The 19,055-nt window shown below is 39.5% G+C and overlaps 1 protein-coding gene across 1 annotated transcript; it reads right to left on the bottom strand.

The window, feature by feature from the left end:
- Window positions 1-6,016: 6,016 nt before the first annotated feature.
- On the bottom strand, window positions 6,017-14,060 carry LOC115153215 (pleckstrin). Its single transcript, XM_029698417.1, has 9 exons — window positions 13,897-14,060; window positions 11,754-11,909; window positions 11,470-11,651; window positions 11,250-11,341; window positions 10,936-11,120; window positions 9,122-9,226; window positions 8,265-8,348; window positions 7,962-8,034; window positions 6,017-6,156 (listed from the first exon to the last, which is right to left on the bottom strand). Exons 1-9 carry the CDS (start codon window positions 13,936-13,938, stop codon window positions 6,017-6,019), a joined length of 1,059 nt encoding a protein of 352 aa, XP_029554277.1. The 5' UTR covers window positions 13,939-14,060.
- Window positions 14,061-19,055: the final 4,995 nt, after the last annotated feature.

The raw sequence follows: 19,055 nt of genomic DNA on the forward strand, positions 1-19,055 counted from the left end.
ATGTGTATTATGAGGAGCCATTACTCATACATAAAAAGACCCTGTCCCCAGAGAGCTGCTTCCTGTTTGAACCTTCCTGTCTGGAATCATTACTGGGTGTCTAGTTTCACAACAACCCAGACATCAAAAGAAACAGTGGAGCAAAGGATGCTATCCTGTTTACGCACACTCAAACCTTTCAACTTCAAAACACTTAAGATAAAGTCCAAAAAATGTGTAGAGGTGTGTGTGTGTTTTCTCTGATCCTCAGCAGAAAATAAGATATGAAAACGTTGAGCATCAGCAGAATAGGGATTCAAGGCACTTTGACTACAACACATTATTACGAGAATCAATGTGAATTGAAGTTTAAATCTACTGTAGATGTGCAACTCCAGCTTTAGATCAGGGATGGACAACTCCAATCCTCGGGAGCCGGAGTGGTGTCACACTTTTCCCGATCTCTAGCAAACACAGCTGATTAAACTAATTGCATTCTGAAGATCATGAAGAGTTGATTATTTGGAGTCAAGTGTGTTAGCTGGGGCTGGAGCAAAAGGCCCCGGTGGATTGGAGTTGCCCATTCCTGCTCTAGATACTTATGTAACAATCATTATCTTGGCTTTTCTTGATAGACATCAATGATACTTATGTAACAATCATTATCTTGGCTTTTCTTGAAAGACACCAATATCTACCACAATCACAAACTATGAATTTTCCCTCTCTTTTCTAACATAGTAACTTCACACTTCTCAGATGTGATCAATTTCTAATTTCACAACTCTCTGCTAGGATGTACCTCAGGGGTGTCAAACTCATTCCACGGAGGGCCGAGTGTCTACTGGTTTTTGGATTTTCCATTCAACTAAGACCTAGACACCCGGGTGAGGGGAGTTCCTTACTAATTAGTGACCTTAGTTAATAATTAATCAAGTACAAGGGTGGAGCAAAAACCCACAGACTCTCAGCCTTTGAGGAATGAGTTTGACACGTGATCTACAGCCCCCTTGGTATTTTTCGTATTTTATTGCCTGACAACCTGGAATTAAAATAGATTTTTGGGGGTTTGTATCATTTGATTTACACAACATGTCTACCACTTTGAAGATGCAAAATATTTTTTCTTGTGAAACAAACAAGAAATAAGACAAAAAAACTGAAAACTCGAGTGTGCATAACTATTCACCCCCCCAAGTCAATACTACGTCGAGCCACCTTTTGCAGTATTTACAGCTCTTGGGGTATGTCTCTATAAGCTTGGCAAATCTAGCCACTGGGATTTTGGCCAATTCTTCAAGGCAAAACTGGTGTACAGCAATCTTTAAGTCATACCACAGATTCTCAATAGGAATGAGGTCTGGGCTTTGACTAGGCCATTCCAAGACATTTAAAAGTTTCCCCTTAAACCACTAATGTTGCTTTAGCAGTATGCTTATGGTCATTGTCCTGCTAGAAGGTGAACCTCTGTCCAAGTCTCAAATCTCTGGAAGACTGAAACAGGTTTCCCTCAAGAATTTCCCTGTAGTTAGCGCCATCATCATTCCTTCAATTCTGACCAGCTTTCCAGTCCCTGACGATGAAACACATCCCCACTGCATGATGCTGCCACCACCATGCTTTACTGCGGGGATGGTGTTCTCGTGTGATAAGAGGTGTTGGGTTTGCGGCAGACATAGCGTTTTCCATGATGGCCAAAAATCTCAATTTCTCTCATCTGACCAGAGTAGCTTCTTCCATATGTTTGGGGAGTCTTCCACATGTTTTCTTATTTTTTTCTTTAACTTCTCTAGGGTAGGGGGCAGTATTTTGACGTCCGGATGAAAGGTGTGCCCAAATTAAACTGCCTGCTACTCAGGCTCAGAAGGTAGGATATGCATATTATTAGTTTATTTGGATGGAAAACACTCTGAAGTTTCTAAAACTGTTTGAATGATGTCTGTGAGTATAACAGAACTCATATGGCAGGCAAAAACCTGAGAAAAATCCAACCAGGAAGTGTTGAAATCTGAGGCTTGTAGTTTTTCCAAGTGATTCCCTATACAGTATACTGTGACTTAGGGTTAATTTTGCACTTCCTAAGGATTCCACTAGATGCCAACAGTCTTTAGAACAATGTTTCATGCTTCTACTGTGAACATGGAGCGAACAAGAGGGCCTGGAGTCAGATGAGTGAGAAAATTACATGAGCTCAGAGGTGCGCACTCACGTGAGTGTGAGCTGGGTTCCTTTTCTTTTTTGAAGACATTGCAATTGTCCGGTTGGAATATTACTGAAGATTTATGTTAAAAACATCCTAAAGATTGATGCTATACATGGGTTAACATATTTCTACTAACGTAAATAGAACTTTTTTAGACCTTTCGTCGTGACATTTTCGCGCGCTTCCTGCATTTGGAGTAGTGGACTGAATGCGTGAACAAAAAGGAGGTATTTGGACATAAATTATGGACTTTATCGAACAAAACAAACATTTATTTTGGACCTGGGATTCCTGGGAGTGCATTCTGATGAAGATCATCAAAGGTAAGTGAATATTTATAACATTATTTCTGAGTTTTATTGACTCCACAAAATGTCGGGTTTGGTTTTGTGTCTGAACGCTGTACTCAGATTATTGCAAAGTGTGCTTTCGCTGTAAAGTTTTTTTGAAATCTGACACAGCGGTTGCATTAAGGAGAAGTGTATCTATAATTCTTTGAATTACAGTTTGATATTTTATCAACATTTATGATGAGTATTTCTGTAAATTGATGTGCTCATTCACCGGAGGTTTTGGGAGGCAAAACATTTCTGAACATTACACACCAATGTAAAATGTTTTTTTTTTATATAAATATGAACTTTATCGAGCAAAACATACATGTATTGTGTAACATGAAGTCCTATGAGTGCCATCTGATGAAGATAATCAAAGGTTAGTGATTCACTTTACCTGTATTTCTGGTTTTTGTGACGCCTCTCCTTGCTTGGAAAATGGCTGTGTGGTTTTTCTTGTCAAGGTGATGTCCTAACATAATCTAATGCTATGCTTTCGCCGTAAAGCCTTTTTGAAATCGGACAATGTGGTTGGATTAACAAGAAGTGTGTCTTTAAAATGGGATATAATAGTTGTATGTTTGAGAAATTTGAATTATGAGATTTTTGTTGTTTTGAATTTGTCGCCCTGCTATTTGACTGGCTGTTGAATAGTGTGTCCTGCGGGTGGGATGCTAGCGTCCCAAATGCCCCAGAGAGGTTTAAGCAATGTCTTTTTTTCTGGCCACTCTTCTGTAAAGCCCAGGTCTGAGTAGTGCACAGCCTTCAGGGGTATCTTTGGCCTCTCTGATTGATGCACTCCTTGTCTGGTCCTTGAGTTTTGTTGGGCGAACTTCTCTTGGCAGGTTTGTTGTGGTGCCATATTCTTTCCACTTTTTAATAATGGATTTAATGGTGCACCAAGGAATGTTCAAAGTTTTGGATATTGTTTTGTAACCCAACCCTGATCTGTACTTCTCCAGAACTTTGTCGCTGACCTGTTTGGAGTGTTCCTTGGTCTTCATGGTGCCACTTGCTTGGTGGTGCCCCTTTCTTACTGGAGTTGCAGACTCTGTGGCCTTTCAGGACAAGTGTATATATACTGAGATCTGTGACACTTAGATTGCACACAGGTGGACTTTATTTATCTAATTATGTGACTTCTGAAGGAAATTAGTTGCACCAGATCTTATTCAGGGGATTCATAGCAAAGGGGGTAATTTTTTTTCATTTCACTTCACCAATTAGCACTATTTTGTGTATGTCCATTACATGAAATCCAAATAAAAAGCAATTTAAATGACAGGTTGTATTGAGACAAAATAGGAAAAACGCCAAGGGGGATGAATACTTTTGCAAGGCACTGTACTTTATAAAAATTCTACGGAGAAGAGGTGACATTCCACATTTCTTTAAAGCATGGTTTCCCACACTCGGTCGTGGGGTGCACATTTAGGTTTTTACCCTAGCACTACACAGCTGATTCAACTAATCAAAGCTTGATGATGAGTTGGTTATTTGAATCACCTGTGTTGTGCTGGAATGGAATAATGTCTGTAGTGGAGTATAATAGCTGGAATGGAGTGCACAGAATGATATCAAACACATTCACTCCATTCCAGCCATTATTATGAGATGTCCTCCCCTCAGCAGCCTCCAGTGCTGCACACACATTGATCCGTTAATGTAAGCTTCAGAGGTCAAGCTTATGTAATTGTATTCTTAAAGGGCTAATCCACCATTTTCCAACCTCATTTTCATTATCTCCAGCACAATTCTACTGTCTACATACTGTATGTGAAAATGATGCATTTCCACGTTTTGTAGTAAAACAAATTTGACCATGAAGGCCTGATTCATGCAGTCTCCTCTGAACAGTTGATGTTCAGATTTGTCTGTTACTTGATCTCTGAAGCATTTATTTGTGCTGCAATTTCTGAGGCTGGTAACTCTTATGAACTTATCCTCTGCAGCAGAGGTAACTCTGGGTCTTCCTTTCCTGTGACGGTCCTCATGAGAGCCAGTTTCATCAAAGTGCTTGTTTGTTTTTGCCACTGCACTTGAAGAAACTTTCCTGATTGACTGACCTTTATGTCTTAAAGTATTGATGGACTGTCGTTTCTCTTTGCTTATTTGAGCTGTTATTGACATAATATGGACTTGGTCTTTTATCAAATATACCACCCCTACCTTGTCACAACACAACTGTCTGGCTCAAACACATTAAGAAGAAAGAAATTCAACAAATTAGCTTTTCACAAGGCACACCTGTTAATTGAAATGCATTCCAGGTGACTACCTCATGAAGCTGGTTGAGAGAATGCCAAGAGTGTGCAAAGCTCTCATCAAGGCAAAGGGTAGATACTTTGAAGATTCTAAAATATAAAATATATTTTGATTTGTTTCACACTTACTTGGTTACTACATGATTCCATATGTGTTATTTCATAGTATTGATTTCTTCACTATTATTCTACAATGTAGAAAATAGTAAAAATAGAGAAAAAACATTGAATGAGTAGGTGTCTACAAACTTTTGACTGGCACTGTAAGTATTCTGACCCTTTGCTATGAGACTCGAAATTGAGCTCAGGTGCATCCTGTTTCCATTGATCATCCTTGAGATGTTTCTTCAACTTGATTGGAGTGCACCTGTCGACAATTAAATTGATTGGATATAATTTGGAAAGGCACAGTTTGATATGATATGTTTGTTCTTCTGCTTTTCATGAAAGTTGCCTTTTATTGTATTCGGGAGCAATTACATCTTTCAGGATGTCATAACGCCCGGTCGGAGTAGACACGAGGAGAGTCAAAGGTACATGTAAAATAGTAGGGGCACACAATTCTTGGTTGTTTGAAAACTTTTTGGGACATTTACTTTTTGACAGAAACCAGAAGGTGGAGACAAAGAGCAGATATTTAATTGATACTTTTTGACAGACACTCGATTTAGAGCACAGCGATATACAGTCAGTACATAGACCATGTGCATATCTGGTGATATGGGATAAGAACATCATGAAAACCACAGAGTGACAAGGGTCCTCAAAGGCAGGATATGATAAGTGTTTGTTCAGTCATAGGAACTGTCTGCAATGGTGAGATTCTTCTAACTGTCCTATTTCTTTCAGGCAGCTGGGTGGAAAAGCAGAAGGCCACACCATAAACCATTACAGAACTTCACGCCTTTCTACACAGAACATTGTACCCTTATTCATAGTCTGCCTGTATCTCATATCTAAAGGTGAGAGTGCACCCACATCATGGTGAATTATGAAAAGCATGTGAGTGCATTTTATCTATATGTACAGGAAATGTGTAATCATTCAACATAAATACAATAAGAAACATATAACTCGTAAAAGCTGAATTTTGGATCAGTCATTCATCCAAATTCTATGGCTAAATTATTTAAATTCAGATTCCTTCTGGCTCTGCAACAAGTATTTGTACATGCCAACCTTAATCCATATCCCTTAATGTAAGTTGTTCAAATTAGCTATCTGGCCTGTTGTGATTATTTTCCGGTTTTTGACACAGTGTGGATGGCTTTGATCCACTCCTTCCTCTCCTCGGGTGTAGTCGCTTGTAAGAAATAGTGTGTGTCATCTGAAGTGATGATCTCAAAGAGATTCCCATCAACATCATACCTCTTGGCTGAACCAAGAAACAATGAAGAAGAAAAAATTGTCAAAAGAGTTCAAAGGGAATTGCTAACAGTAAACAGTACACTTCATAGTCCTAGGCCTAGATTCAATCAGATCAAGCATTAACCGAGATAGCAGACACCCGCATAGTGGATGTTTTGGTGGTGTCAGAGGTGGAACTGGGTTGGAGCAGTCAAATCGGTGAGCAGCTGCTCTTGTGATCATGGTCACGAAGCCACACCCACCCTATTCACGTAGTTCAGAATGAGAAAGTGTAGGCCATAATTACACTCAAATTGAAAAATCATGAAACAAAATAATGAGTATTTCTACAATCCTAATCAAGGTGTAGATTATATGTCACAGTCTAGTGTTTTCAAACTTGTTAACAAGGCTGCATGGGCAATGGCATCTTTAGGTATAATGCCTGGAGCCACTTGTGAATTTGACAGCTCTAACTCAGTTCCACCTCTGACACCGCCAAAACAACTGCAATGAATCGAGCACTAAGTCACAGTGAGTACAGTTACATGCATACAATAATGTGATTAATGTGGGAGATAGTCAGATTAATATATTCGTTTGATTACAACGTTTACATGCCTTGCAAGAAGAACGATTTCCCTAATAAACCTATTTATATGGACACATCTAAAAACAGGCTACCTTATGGCATTCTGATTAATGCAGAAATAATCTAAATAATCTAAATAAATGTTCTACCACAGCGACCAATTTATTTTCGGGAAGCATATTTGATTTTGAGTTCAGACATATAAAGCAGAATTTTTTTGCCAGGTGCTGTTTTGCGAAATTCAGACGTGCAGCAATGTTTTTTTTTGGACACCAGTGGCTTCTTCCATGGTGTCCTCCCATGAACACCATTCTTGTTTAGTGTTTTACGTATCGTAGACTCGTCAACAGAGATGTTAGCATGTTCCAGAGATTTTTGTAAGACCTTAGCTGGAACTCTAGGATTCTTTTTAACCTCATTGAGCATTTTGTGCTGTGATCTTGCAGTCATCTTTGCAGGATGGCCACTCCTAGGGAGAGTAGCAACAGTGCTGAATTTTCTCCATTTATAGACAATTTGTCTTATCGTGAACTGATGTTCATCAAGGCTTTAGAGATCATTTGTAACCCTTTCCAGCTTTTTGAAAGTAAACTATTCTTAATCTTAGGTCTTCTGAGATCTCTTTAGTTCGAGGCATGGTTCACATTAGGCAATGCTTCTTGTGAATAGCAAACTTACATTTTCTGAGTTTTTTTTGTAGGGCAGGGCAGCTCTAACCAACATCTCCAATCTCGTCTCATTGATTGGACTCCAGGTTAGCTGAATCCTGACTCCAATTCACTTTTGGAGGTCATTAGCCTAGGGGTTCACATACTTTTGCCAACCTACACTGTGAATGTTTAAATGATGTATTCAAGATAGGCAAGAAAAATACAATAATTTGTGTGTTATTAGTTTAAGCACACTGTGTTTGACTATTGTCGTGACTTAGATGAATATCAGATGTGATGTTATGACCAATTTATGCAGATGTCCAGGTAATTCAAAAGGGTTCACATACTTTTTCTTGCCCCTGTACTAATACTTTGAAAGATTACAAAAAAAATGGTGTTTTAATTGACGTATACTTACTTCGATTTTGACCTTACGCTAATTAAGATAAGCATAGTAAGGAGTTTACATCATCTGCCTGCTGCCATAATCAGTTTAATATCGAATTATTACTGTGCATGTAAATGTACTCAGTGAGTCAGTGTGGGATTTGGATCGGTGTATGTCCACCCCCCCAGGAATTAACTCACCCTCAGGAACAAACTCTACCGCTGTGATCACAGACCCTCGCAGGTGGATAGATCCCAAAGGATTCTCATCACCCTATAGAAAGAGAGGGTGGGGAAGGGGGAGAATGAGGGATTGAGGGCAAAGAGAGAGAGAAAATAACAGATTAGCTAGAGAGACAAAGTCAGGATGGAGATGAACGAAATACATTATCCAAGAGCGAGGGAAAGATTGAGAAAGACACATTTTTCATGTTATGTTCTTGAAAATTATATTGAAATTGTAAATCATTTTGTGTCATGTTCCACTCAGCTGTAATCCTGTACCTTGGTGGGGTCGTAATAGTGAATATAAGCAGGATCATCCCGGAGGATGAACTTCCGCACGTTCCAGTTTTTCCTCCGATGACCCTGGGGGAAAAAAAGAGAGCATGAAAACAAAGCCTCATGGACGGTTCTGTTTCTGATTACTATCAGTTGTGAAAACAGCACCGACCACAGATATGGTGCTGTGTGTGTGCTACTTTCACTTTTTCCTTCATCGCAGACATCCTTTTTACTTTACACAATTTCTGCCTGCAGATTGCCCCTTTTTAAGTATGGAATAAAGCATCATTCAGGACATCCCAAAATATCAGATTTTGTATTTATTTTACCAGGTAAGTTGACTGAGAACACATTCTCATTTACAGCAATGACCTGGGGAATAGTTACAGGGGAGAGGAGGGGGATGAATGAGCCAATTGTAAGCTGGGGATGATTAGGTGACCGTATGAGGAGCAGCTTGGGAATTTAGCCAGAACACCGGGGTTAACACCCCTACTCTTACAATAAGTGCCATGGGATCTTTAATGACCTCAGAGTGTCAGGACACCCATTTAACGTCCCATCTGAAAGACGGCATCCTACACAGGGAAATGTCCCCAATCACTGCCCTGGGGTATTGGGATATTTTTTTTAGACCAGAAGAAAGAATGTCTCCTGCTGGCCCTCCAACACCACTTCCAGCAGCATGTGGTTTCCCATCCAGGGACTGACCAGGACCAACCCTGCTTAGCTTCAGAAGCAAGCCAGCAGTGGGATGCAGGGTGGTATGCTGCTGGCAATCTGGTAATCCAGTAATAATCACAATTGTTCATCACATAGATATTCAATGAGTGTTTACACAGTGTTTCCAGTCTCACCTGTTTGAGTAAGCAGCCCTGTTTTATTATGTTACCCCTAAACTCCTCCTTCAAAATCACGTCTTCATCACTGGAGTAGCCTTCACAGAAGAACCCACTGTCTGCCTGCAACACACCATACAATGTAAATTCACATTTGGATACAGTATTATCTCATAATTTAAAACGCACTTATAATAAATTGTATCTTTTACATACAATATCAGTCAAAAGATTGGACACACCTACTCATTCAAGGGTTTTTCTTTAGTTGTACTATTTTCTACATTGTAGAATAATAATGAAGGCATTCAAACTATGAAATAACAGATATGGAATCATGTAGTAACCAAGAGTGTTTTTTGCGATTCTTCAAATAGCCACCCTTTGCCTTGATGACAGCTTTGCATACGCTTGGCATTCTCTCAACCAGTTTTATGAGGTAGTCACCTGGAATGCATTTAAATTATCAGGTGTGCCTTGATACAAGTTCATTTGTGGAATGTCTTTCCTTCTTAATGCGTTTGAGCCAATCAGTTGTGCTGTGACAAGGTAGGGTTGTTATACAGAAGATAGCCCTATTTGGTAAAAGTCCAAGTCCATATTATGGCAATAACAGCTCAAATACGCAAAGAGAAACAATAGTCCATCATTATTTTAAGACATGAAGGTCAGTCAATCAGGAAAATGTATTAAAGTGCAGTTGCAAAAACCATCAAGCACTATGAAAAAAACTGGCTCTCATGAGGGAAGGAAGTCCCAGAGTTACTTCTGCTTCAGAGGATAAGTTAATTAGACCAGCCTCAGAAATTGCAGCCCAAATAAATGCTTCAGAGTTCAAGTAACAGACACATCTCAAAATCAACTGCTCAGAGGAAGAAAAAATACACTACTAAATTAACACAATAAGATGAAGAGACTTGATTGGGCCAAGAAACACCAACAATGGACATTAGACCGGTGGAAATCTGTCTTTTGGTCTGAGATTTTTGGTTGCAACCGCCGTGTCTTTGTGAGACGCAGAGTAAGTGAACGGATGTTCTCTGCATGTGTGGTTCCCACCGTGAAGCATGGAGGAGGAGGGTGTGGGGGTGCTTTGCTGCTGACACTGACAGTGATTTATTTAGAATTCAAGGCACACTTAACCTCCATGGCTCCCACAGCATTCTGCAGCGATACACCATCCCATCTGGTTTGCGCTTAGTGGGAGTATCATTTGTTTTTCAACAGGACAATGACTCAGCACACCTCCAGGCTGTGTAAGGGCTATTTGACCAAGAAGAAGAGTGATGGAGTGCTGCATCAGATGACCTGGACTCCACAATCACCTGACCTCAACCCAATTGTAATGGTTTGGGATGAGTTGAAAAAGCAGCCAACAAGTGCTCAGCATGTGTGGGCACTCCTTCAAGACTGTTGGAAAATCATTCCAGGTGAAGCTGGTTGAGAGAAGGCCAACAATGGGCAAAGCTGTCATCAAGGGTAGCTACTTTGAAGTTTCTAAAATATATTTTGATTTGTTAAAGACTTTTTTGTTTACTACATGATTCCATATGTTTATTTAATAGTTTTGATGTCTTCACTATTATTCTACAATGTAGAAAATAGTAAAAAATAAATAAAAACCCTTGAATGAGTAGGTGTGCCCAAACTTTTGACTGGTACTGTACGTACAGTACATATTTTTCTAACATCAGAAGTGTTCAAACATATCCCAGTCTGTGTGGTCTTCTAGCAAAGGACCACTATATCTCCATATATTCTAGCATATATGGAATAATATATTGAGACTAGCAGCTACATTACTAACAACAACAATCAACCCATCCACTCACAAAGTAATAGAGTGCATTTGGATCATCGAGGACGGCAGACTCTGCCCCTCCCTCGGACGCCTCTTTGGACAGGTCCCCTGCGGGCTGCAGGAAACCTTCATTCAGTAGTCCTGTAGCCAACATCAGAGCCTCAGGCCTGTTCCTGGCCTTGTCCTTAGAGATCAGCCAGTCCACCACCGTACCACCTGCAGAGACATGCATAAAGAAGATAGATCATACCACTTTTGATTATCTCAATGAGACTCAATGACTCAAAACAAGTTAAATGAAATCCACTTTCACCTAAGTCCTAGTACATTTATGAGCTACTGTACCTGTGAAGCAGTGATTGTAGACTCTCTTCTCCTTCTCCAGCTTCAGCTCTTTGACACCATCCTCCTGGTCTCTCATTAGAATGTACAGCTCACTGAGGAAAGGCAGACAAGAAAGCAGACAAGACTTCGTAAGTTATCAAATGACTTAGTTCCAATGACCTGTACGTAGCTCCTGTAGGCGTAGTCATGGATTATAGGTAGTTTGTATGTCAGGTCATACCTGAGGTTGATGGTATCAGGGAGGCGAATGGACCTCCTTGTGGACTTCCTGGTGAACTTTCTGTCCCCCTGCAGACAGGTGATGACTCTCTTGATGTCCTTCACCCAGGACTCTCTCTCCTCCAGGTGGGATGCCTGGAAGTAATGGTCCTGGTTCTTGGCCGTTCTCAGCTTAAAAACAAACTGCAAGAAAATGCCAATGTTGCATTACATGGGGGGAGGGGCACTACAGTAATGACAGACACTTACACTCATATTTAAAACTGAAAGGTGACGTGACCGTACCGTCCTCTTGCTGAAGTCCTGACAGGGGCTGGTCAGAACAGCTCCCTTCAGTGGGATCATTCCTTTGGGAGCATTGTCTGTCTTTCTCTTGAAGAACTCCATCCCGTCTTCAGACAACATCACCCACACCACCTTCCATGAGTTCAGCACTGTGCCCTGAAGAATAAAGGAGGAAATGTACATGTTGATAGAATTTGTAATCACATTGTAATTGCGTAGTCATTGAGCTGAGCTGTTTTTGTTATTACACAAGTTAATCTGTCCCTATACCACAGATATTCCACAACCGCTCAACTCTGTTCCTAAAATACAAATACAATGCAATTAGAAACATGTAGATTATAGTAGATTACATTGTTAATAGACAGGTATAAGAGAAATATCATGTAAAGTGTTATCAAATCCATATCGGCTTGTCTGGATGCTGGGCATGAAATGTATATAGTTAACATGAATAATGTATTTTAATGTTGCTTAATCAATTCTTACAAGTAGAGAATATACTCAAGAGCAAAAAAAAGGTAATACAAAAAGGAAACACACATAGGAAATCATCAATCCAATACTCAGTTTTGTGAAATGTTCTCATTTCAGTTTCACTTAACTTTGTTAATAACGGTTTACCATAGAGAGTTATGATGCAAAAGTATCACAGGCACTGCCTATAGTTCTACTAATATGAACCAATGATACTGAACAACTGATAACAATTGGAATGCATAAGAATAGCTCAGGCAAAAGTTTATACGGAAAGAATGTGACATGACAGAATCATCTTCTATTCAATAGATTAAATTATATAGATTATGATTAATCCAGTGAGGTCATGGGTTATCCATCTTCATCTGACCCCAAACTAAGAGTCACGACACCAATCATCTGAGTTAGTCAATTGCCAGGCCATGAGATATACAAATTGTGAAGACTTTTCAGATAATGTGGTTTGTGGGGGAAACAGTTTTGTTCCTATCCGCTCATGTCTCTCTAAACTGAGGTAATTTACAAAAAATGAATTATGTAGTTAACTGTAGTGTGCTGTAGAAAACTATACTACACACTGTACTATTATTCGATCATGTGTAGTACTTAGTTTAGAATGTTGTAGTATGCTGTAGAAAACTATAGTAAATGCTACAGTATTATCCATAAAAAAGTGTAGTAAATGCTACAAAAACCTCTGCAAAAACACTACAGTCCACAAAAACACTACATTTTTTAGCTATATTAAATACTACAAAATGTAATTTGCATATATTCTGCTCATTCCCCTCCCCCATATCCCAATTTGTATACCCCGTAAGTAAGAAACCTACATGCCATGTATAAAGCATTTGGTTATAGACAAGGGCAGAAGCGCTGAATTCCCTGTTTAGGACCCAGTTTGCCCTACCTACAGGTTATGGCACATTTGCTCTCTTAGTATTTCTCCAGTAGGTTTCCGAAAGGAAAAAGCCCCCCACTTCTATGTCAAAGATAATAAAACAAAAATACTACAGTAAATACTACAGTAATGTCCCCCAAAACACTACAGTAAATACTACAGTATATTACAGTCTGCAAAAGCACTACAGTAAATACTACAGTATACCATACTACAATCGGCAAAAACACTACAGTAATTTCTCTAGTATATACTACTCTTTTTGTTACTGCAGTATTTATACTATAGTAAACTGTAAATACTGCAGTAAATACTACAGTATTCACTGTAGTGTTCTTATCGGACTGAAGTAAATACTGCAGTAAAGTCCACAACAACACTACAGTGATTACTGTAGTATTTCTACCATAGTACACACTATATATTTGTTTTTCTTCATGTGGGAAACGTTCAAGTCTCAGGGCAAATAGTCCTAGAACTAATCTACTAACTTTCAGTTTAATTTAGAGCACTTGACTGACAACTTAAGTTGGACCAAAAAAGTCAAATATAGTGCCAGCTGACTTGATGTTACTAGCTCTTGTCGGAGTCTCCATCGGTGGATCTTGTCCCTAACGTTCTCAAATGTGAGATCATCTATTTTCTAATAACTAAGCCGTCCACAACACATCTACAGTATTACATTCTGTCCCAAGTTAAACACAAAGACCTATAGTAATCAATTGTTTTTAAGGGGAACATGTTTTCCTCTATCAACCTCACCTTTTTGACCAGGTATCCTTCTTTGATCTGTTTTGGCTCCATGTCCTCTGGCTGCTGGTCTCTGTATCTGAGTGACTGATGCAGACACAGTCACTCTTTCTCTATAGTAGTTTTAGGAGGAACACCCATCACCCTCACATATGACCTCCAGTATTGTGTGCTTCTGCTAGAGACAGGGGGAAGTTGAGTGGGGTGTGTCACAATGCTGGTGGCTTGCATGGCTTCCCCTTCCTACTCAGTGGTAGTAAAAAAGGTTGGCCACAGCTCATTCTCTCTCTATTTGGGCTTGGTCAAAGAGAGGATGCCTGTGTAATTGTTTGATATTGAACCTTGGTTGTAGTCAGGGGTCGCTCTTTTCTGTTCCTTTTTAAACCTCTTAAATCATGTATTTTTTGTACATTTAGCTCAACATTAAATTACTTCACCAATGCATAGAGCAGCTTGCTATGGAGCAGGCAAACTATGTGCATGCATTGGACAGACAAGTGTAGTGTGCGATATGCTGGTTGACTTGTTTTGTCATGGCAATAAAAGAGGCTGTTCCGAATAAGCTTAATACTTTTTTACTGAAACAGCATTCCAATCTCACAGTATGGTGGACTGGGAGTTAGACACCAAGTTAATTACACAAGTAAATTATTAGGGGAAACTCATTGATGGATTTTATTTTTTACATCCGTGTGTAGGCTAATAAATGTAAAATAGCCATATTGGATCATCTGAAACAATCCCACTGGGCACATCATTTCAACAACAAATCCAATGTGATGATTTTGAAGTTGTATCAACATTGATGTTGTATCAATGTGGAAAACTGATTGGATTTGAAAAAAGTAATCAATGTTTTTTTTCCACCCAACTTTTAAACGAAATCCAATGACATGGTGTGTTGTTGGCAGGATGTGGTTTCACTTTACACCTTACCACATTTGATCAAGTGTTGCCTCTATGCCTGTGGTCTCAGTGGAATGTATCTGCTGTAACTCTTCCTGCAGAAGTCTAGAACTTTTGTCCACACTAGCTAGGTTTCCATTCAATTGGCGACAGATTTTCATGTGAATATAAAAAAATCTGCATGAAGAAAATATGCGCATTTACCAAGCAGTGGTGTGTTTCCACCAAATAGACATGTTGCGGATAAAAATCAAATGTAGTGCACACATTATTTTTTTATCAAAAGTTTTCATTAATGAAAAATAATCTCAAATTCAATGTGTTTTCATGTTTTTTTTTTTCTCTACCGATATTTTTTTTTCCACAAAAACTGTTGCATTAAATAGCAAATGTGCCTGCTCTGATCTTGGCACTTGCGCTCTAGCCAACAGCTCACAGATAAGAGCGAGAATATTTGTATTTGTCAAAAAGCGTAGATCATCATGTCACCAGAATCAGACCATCGGTACGTATTGGAAAAGAGCATCAAGATCACCGTGCACTTTTACAACTCTGAGGTTCATCATAAATGAGTGAATCTGTAGTCGAATAACCTGCCTGATTTCCCGAGTTGTAGTGGGAGGACCACACACCATATCATCGTGTCCCAGTTTACTTCGATATGATGGTTATTATATCAATATTTGCACATAAAGCCGTTTCCACTGGCATTTCACGCATAATTGATTTTACAGAAGTGAAAAGATCCAAAATTATCTTTCACCATTTCTAAAATTGTATCGAAACTTCCTGTTTCCATCACAGCTGTCTTGATTTTTATTAATACTGTGTGACTTTACACGCATAAAAACTGAACGGAAACGTGGTTTGTGAATAGCTTAAATTTAACCTCAGGACACAGACACTGGTATTTACTATCTCTCAAATGTGTTGCCTTTCCATGACAATTTTAACAAACATCTGAGGGAAGTACATCTGTCAGAGTTCCAATAAGCTTAGTCAACTAAAGCGTGATGTAGTAAAATATCCTCCAGAGGATGCCACATAGACACAAAACAGCAAACACAGCAGCATCTTTGCCAAGCCCTGACTGCATTATATTTGCATTGTGCTTGGACATTTCAGCAAGGGACAAAGAACGAAAAAGCTAGATAAAGAACAAAATAACAGAAGTGTTAAAGGAAAAGCAGAGACAAGATACACACATATATATATAAGCAAAGCAGTTAATAATGTTTACAATGAGATTTAATAAAAATGAAAGAGTGGCATCTGCTGGTGAATAGAGGGAGGAGTGGTGACATAAAGATGTGTTGAAATCATTCACACAATATAATACATGACTCAAAAGACTAGCTCTAATGACAAAGTAGAGAAAGGTTAGGCTACTACAAATATGCTTTAACCTACAGAGTTGTGCCAATAAATAGCTGCTCTGTTTATAAGTTACCTTGTGATTACCATCCTATCTTTATAAGACTCTGAAGAACTCAAATCCCTGGAATGCGATCTGTGAGGTCAGTAATAGAAGACAATGAATAAATAACATACTGTACATTCTGTGGGCTTAAATCACTCTTTACTTTTAATAACCATCAGTGATGGGTGATGTTGATGAGTTTATTGATGGCTCTTGGGAGATTGAGATGCATTAAGTGCCACCCTGAGGCTCATCTCTTAGATGCAGTGATTGGAAAACGACCCTGGTCCCTGGCAATGGAATAGTAATTCACTGACAAATAAAGCAGGGGCAGGGGCATACTGAGGACATTCAGTTATATTTAGAAAGTTGGTTGCCAGCACTGAATGTTATACACAATGCGTGTGGGTAGGTTTGTCATAGGAGTTTGTGGAAGGAGTTCTTTGTGACCCTTCAAAGACTATGCCATTACAGGGGGATTAGAAAGAAAAAAAACGTAGTCATTTCCTTTTTTCTCCTGTTTTTTTTTACCTTTCTTTGTAAGTACACACTACATTGGTCCCACTGGGCACACACTGGTTGAATCAACATTGTTTCCACGTCATTTCAGTGTAATTACATTGAACCAAAATGGAACAGACGTTGAATTGACGACTGTGGTCAGTGGGGTGATTGTGTTGTGTTCCCTTTACCACTGGTGAGTTCCCAAAAGTCATTAGTTCTAGCGACTCAATGTAACATGCTTGTTAATAGATGTGAAGCTGACCCATTTTGTTCATAGCCTATCTTCTCCATACCCCTCTCTTTTCCCCCTCAATTTCCCTTCAATTTGGCTGAAGCAGATGAACAGAAGCAGGAGCTGTGGAGTGATAACGTGTTGCGCATGCATCACATCCTGTGGTAGTGTAGGATTAGAGAAGTGGGTCAAGTTGTCACTCTGGTACAGGGACGATGTGTTCAACTGAGAGGAATGTGAGGTAAACATGATGAAACACCTGAAATACAAAGTATATTACCCCCCTCTTTTCTCCTCCACACCTCCCTTTGGAGTTGAGTGCTTGTGAACTTCAATTCTTTTTTGTATTTCAATCAAAACCACAGTTTTTTCAAGCTACACAACTGATGTGTTTTCCAAAGAGTGAAGTGAAGTATGTCGGGAATCCAGTATGTGTACAGTCATGTCATTATTGTAAGCTGATTGATCCAAAAGAGTTCCAACTATGTTCATACAGTCACAAACTGATCAAATGATTTGTGCACAAGATGACGCATTGTGCTCTCAATGTGAATCCATGCCCACCAGTCGGTCATCAAGTGCTGGAAATGTTGGAATTTTTACATCAACATGACATACTTTGTGAAAGCGATAACATAGCATTGGCTGTCAATAACTTTCTAATCAAATGTTGTTTTATTCAAGTCATGGATCAGATATGAATTCCATTACAATCACAGGCTCCCTGACAGCCCTGTGGATACAGAGGTAGTGCACCACATGTCACCATGCATATTGTCAGCAGATTTGTCAGAACAAGAATAGTCTAGAACCAGGAGAATATCAATGATTTTTTCCTCACTACAGCTGAAAGGAGCTAGCACGTTCTCAGGTCACGTCATTCAATTCCAATAATTTACAGTAGAAACTTTATTCTGGAACCAATGTTGACTATATTTTCCCTTTCTGGCCTAAGGTCAATGTTGAGATGCACCAATACATGCCTGCTGTTTTCAATTCATTGTCGTTTTTTCACGTTTTCTTTCCTATGTTGTGAGCAACACAGGAAACATCAATATTTCTACTGAGGAGTGCAATAGACTTAGCAAAAGGGGGAACTGATGATGGCTTCCTGTGAAACAGTCCAGCTCTCTCTGTCTCTGTCTCTATCTGTGTGTTTTCCAACGCCCCCTCATACAGTGCCTTGCAAAAGTATTCATCCCCCTTGGCGTTTTTCCTGTTTTCTTTGCATTTACAACTTGTAATTTAACATGCTTAAATGTCTTACTCACGTTGGCCATGGAGAACGAGAACCCACAGTCCTCAGATGGGGGCTGCGTCAGTGGCACTGTGTTATCTTCAAAGTGGGTGAAGAAGGTGTTTTACTTGTCTGGGAGCAAGATGTCGGTGTCCGCTACGTGGCTGGTTTTCCCTTTGTGATCCGTGATTGTCTGTCTGTTGACCCTGACACATACATCTCGTGTCTGAGCCGTTGAATTGCACCTCCACTTTGTCTCTGCACTGATGTTTTGCCTGTTTGATTGCCTTATGGAGGGAATAACTACACTGTTTGTATTCAACCACATTCCCAGTCACCTTGCCATGGTTAAATGTGGTGGTTTGTGGTTTCAGTTTTGTGCGAATGCTGCCATCTATCCACGGTTTCTGGTTTGGGTAGGTTTTTATAGTCCCCATGGGAACAACATCCCCTATACACTATACAACATCCCCTAACATCCCCTGTAAGCGTCAATGTTATTTTCAGTGGCTACCCGGAAATATCATAGTTCGCGTGATCAAAACAATCTTGAAGCATGGATTCCGATTGGTCAGACCAGCGTTGAATAGACCTTAGCATGGGTACTTCCTGTTTGAGTTTCTGCCTATAGGAAGGGAGGGGCAAAATGGAGTCATGATCTGATTTGCCGAAGGGAGGGCATGGAGAGCCTTGTAGGCATCTCAAAAAGGCAAGTAGCAGTGAGCTAGTGTTTTCCCTAAGCGAGAATTACAGTCAATGTGTTGATAGAATTTTGTTAGCGTTTTCCTCATATTTGCTTTGTTAAAATCCCCAGATACAATAATATGTGGTTTCCAGTTTGCATTAAGTCCAGTGTAGGTCCTTAAAACTTC

This window comes from Salmo trutta, chromosome 18 (genome assembly GCF_901001165.1).
Source record: "Salmo trutta chromosome 18, fSalTru1.1, whole genome shotgun sequence".
NCBI lineage: Eukaryota > Metazoa > Chordata > Actinopteri > Salmoniformes > Salmonidae > Salmo > Salmo trutta.

Excerpts from the sequence above, each read along its gene's own strand:
- LOC115153215 (XM_029698417.1), bottom strand. The coding sequence starts at position 13,938 with ATGGAGCCAAAACAGATCAAAGAAGGATACCTGGTCAAAAAG. Across the intron at positions 11,910-13,896 it reads AAGGATACCTGGTCAAAAAG|GGCACAGTGCTGAACTCATG; the intron begins GTGAGGTTGATA and ends TTTATTCTTCAG. Across the intron at positions 9,227-10,935 it reads CAAATGCACTCTATTACTTT|GCAGACAGTGGGTTCTTCTG; the intron begins GTGAGTGGATGG and ends GGTGTGTTGCAG.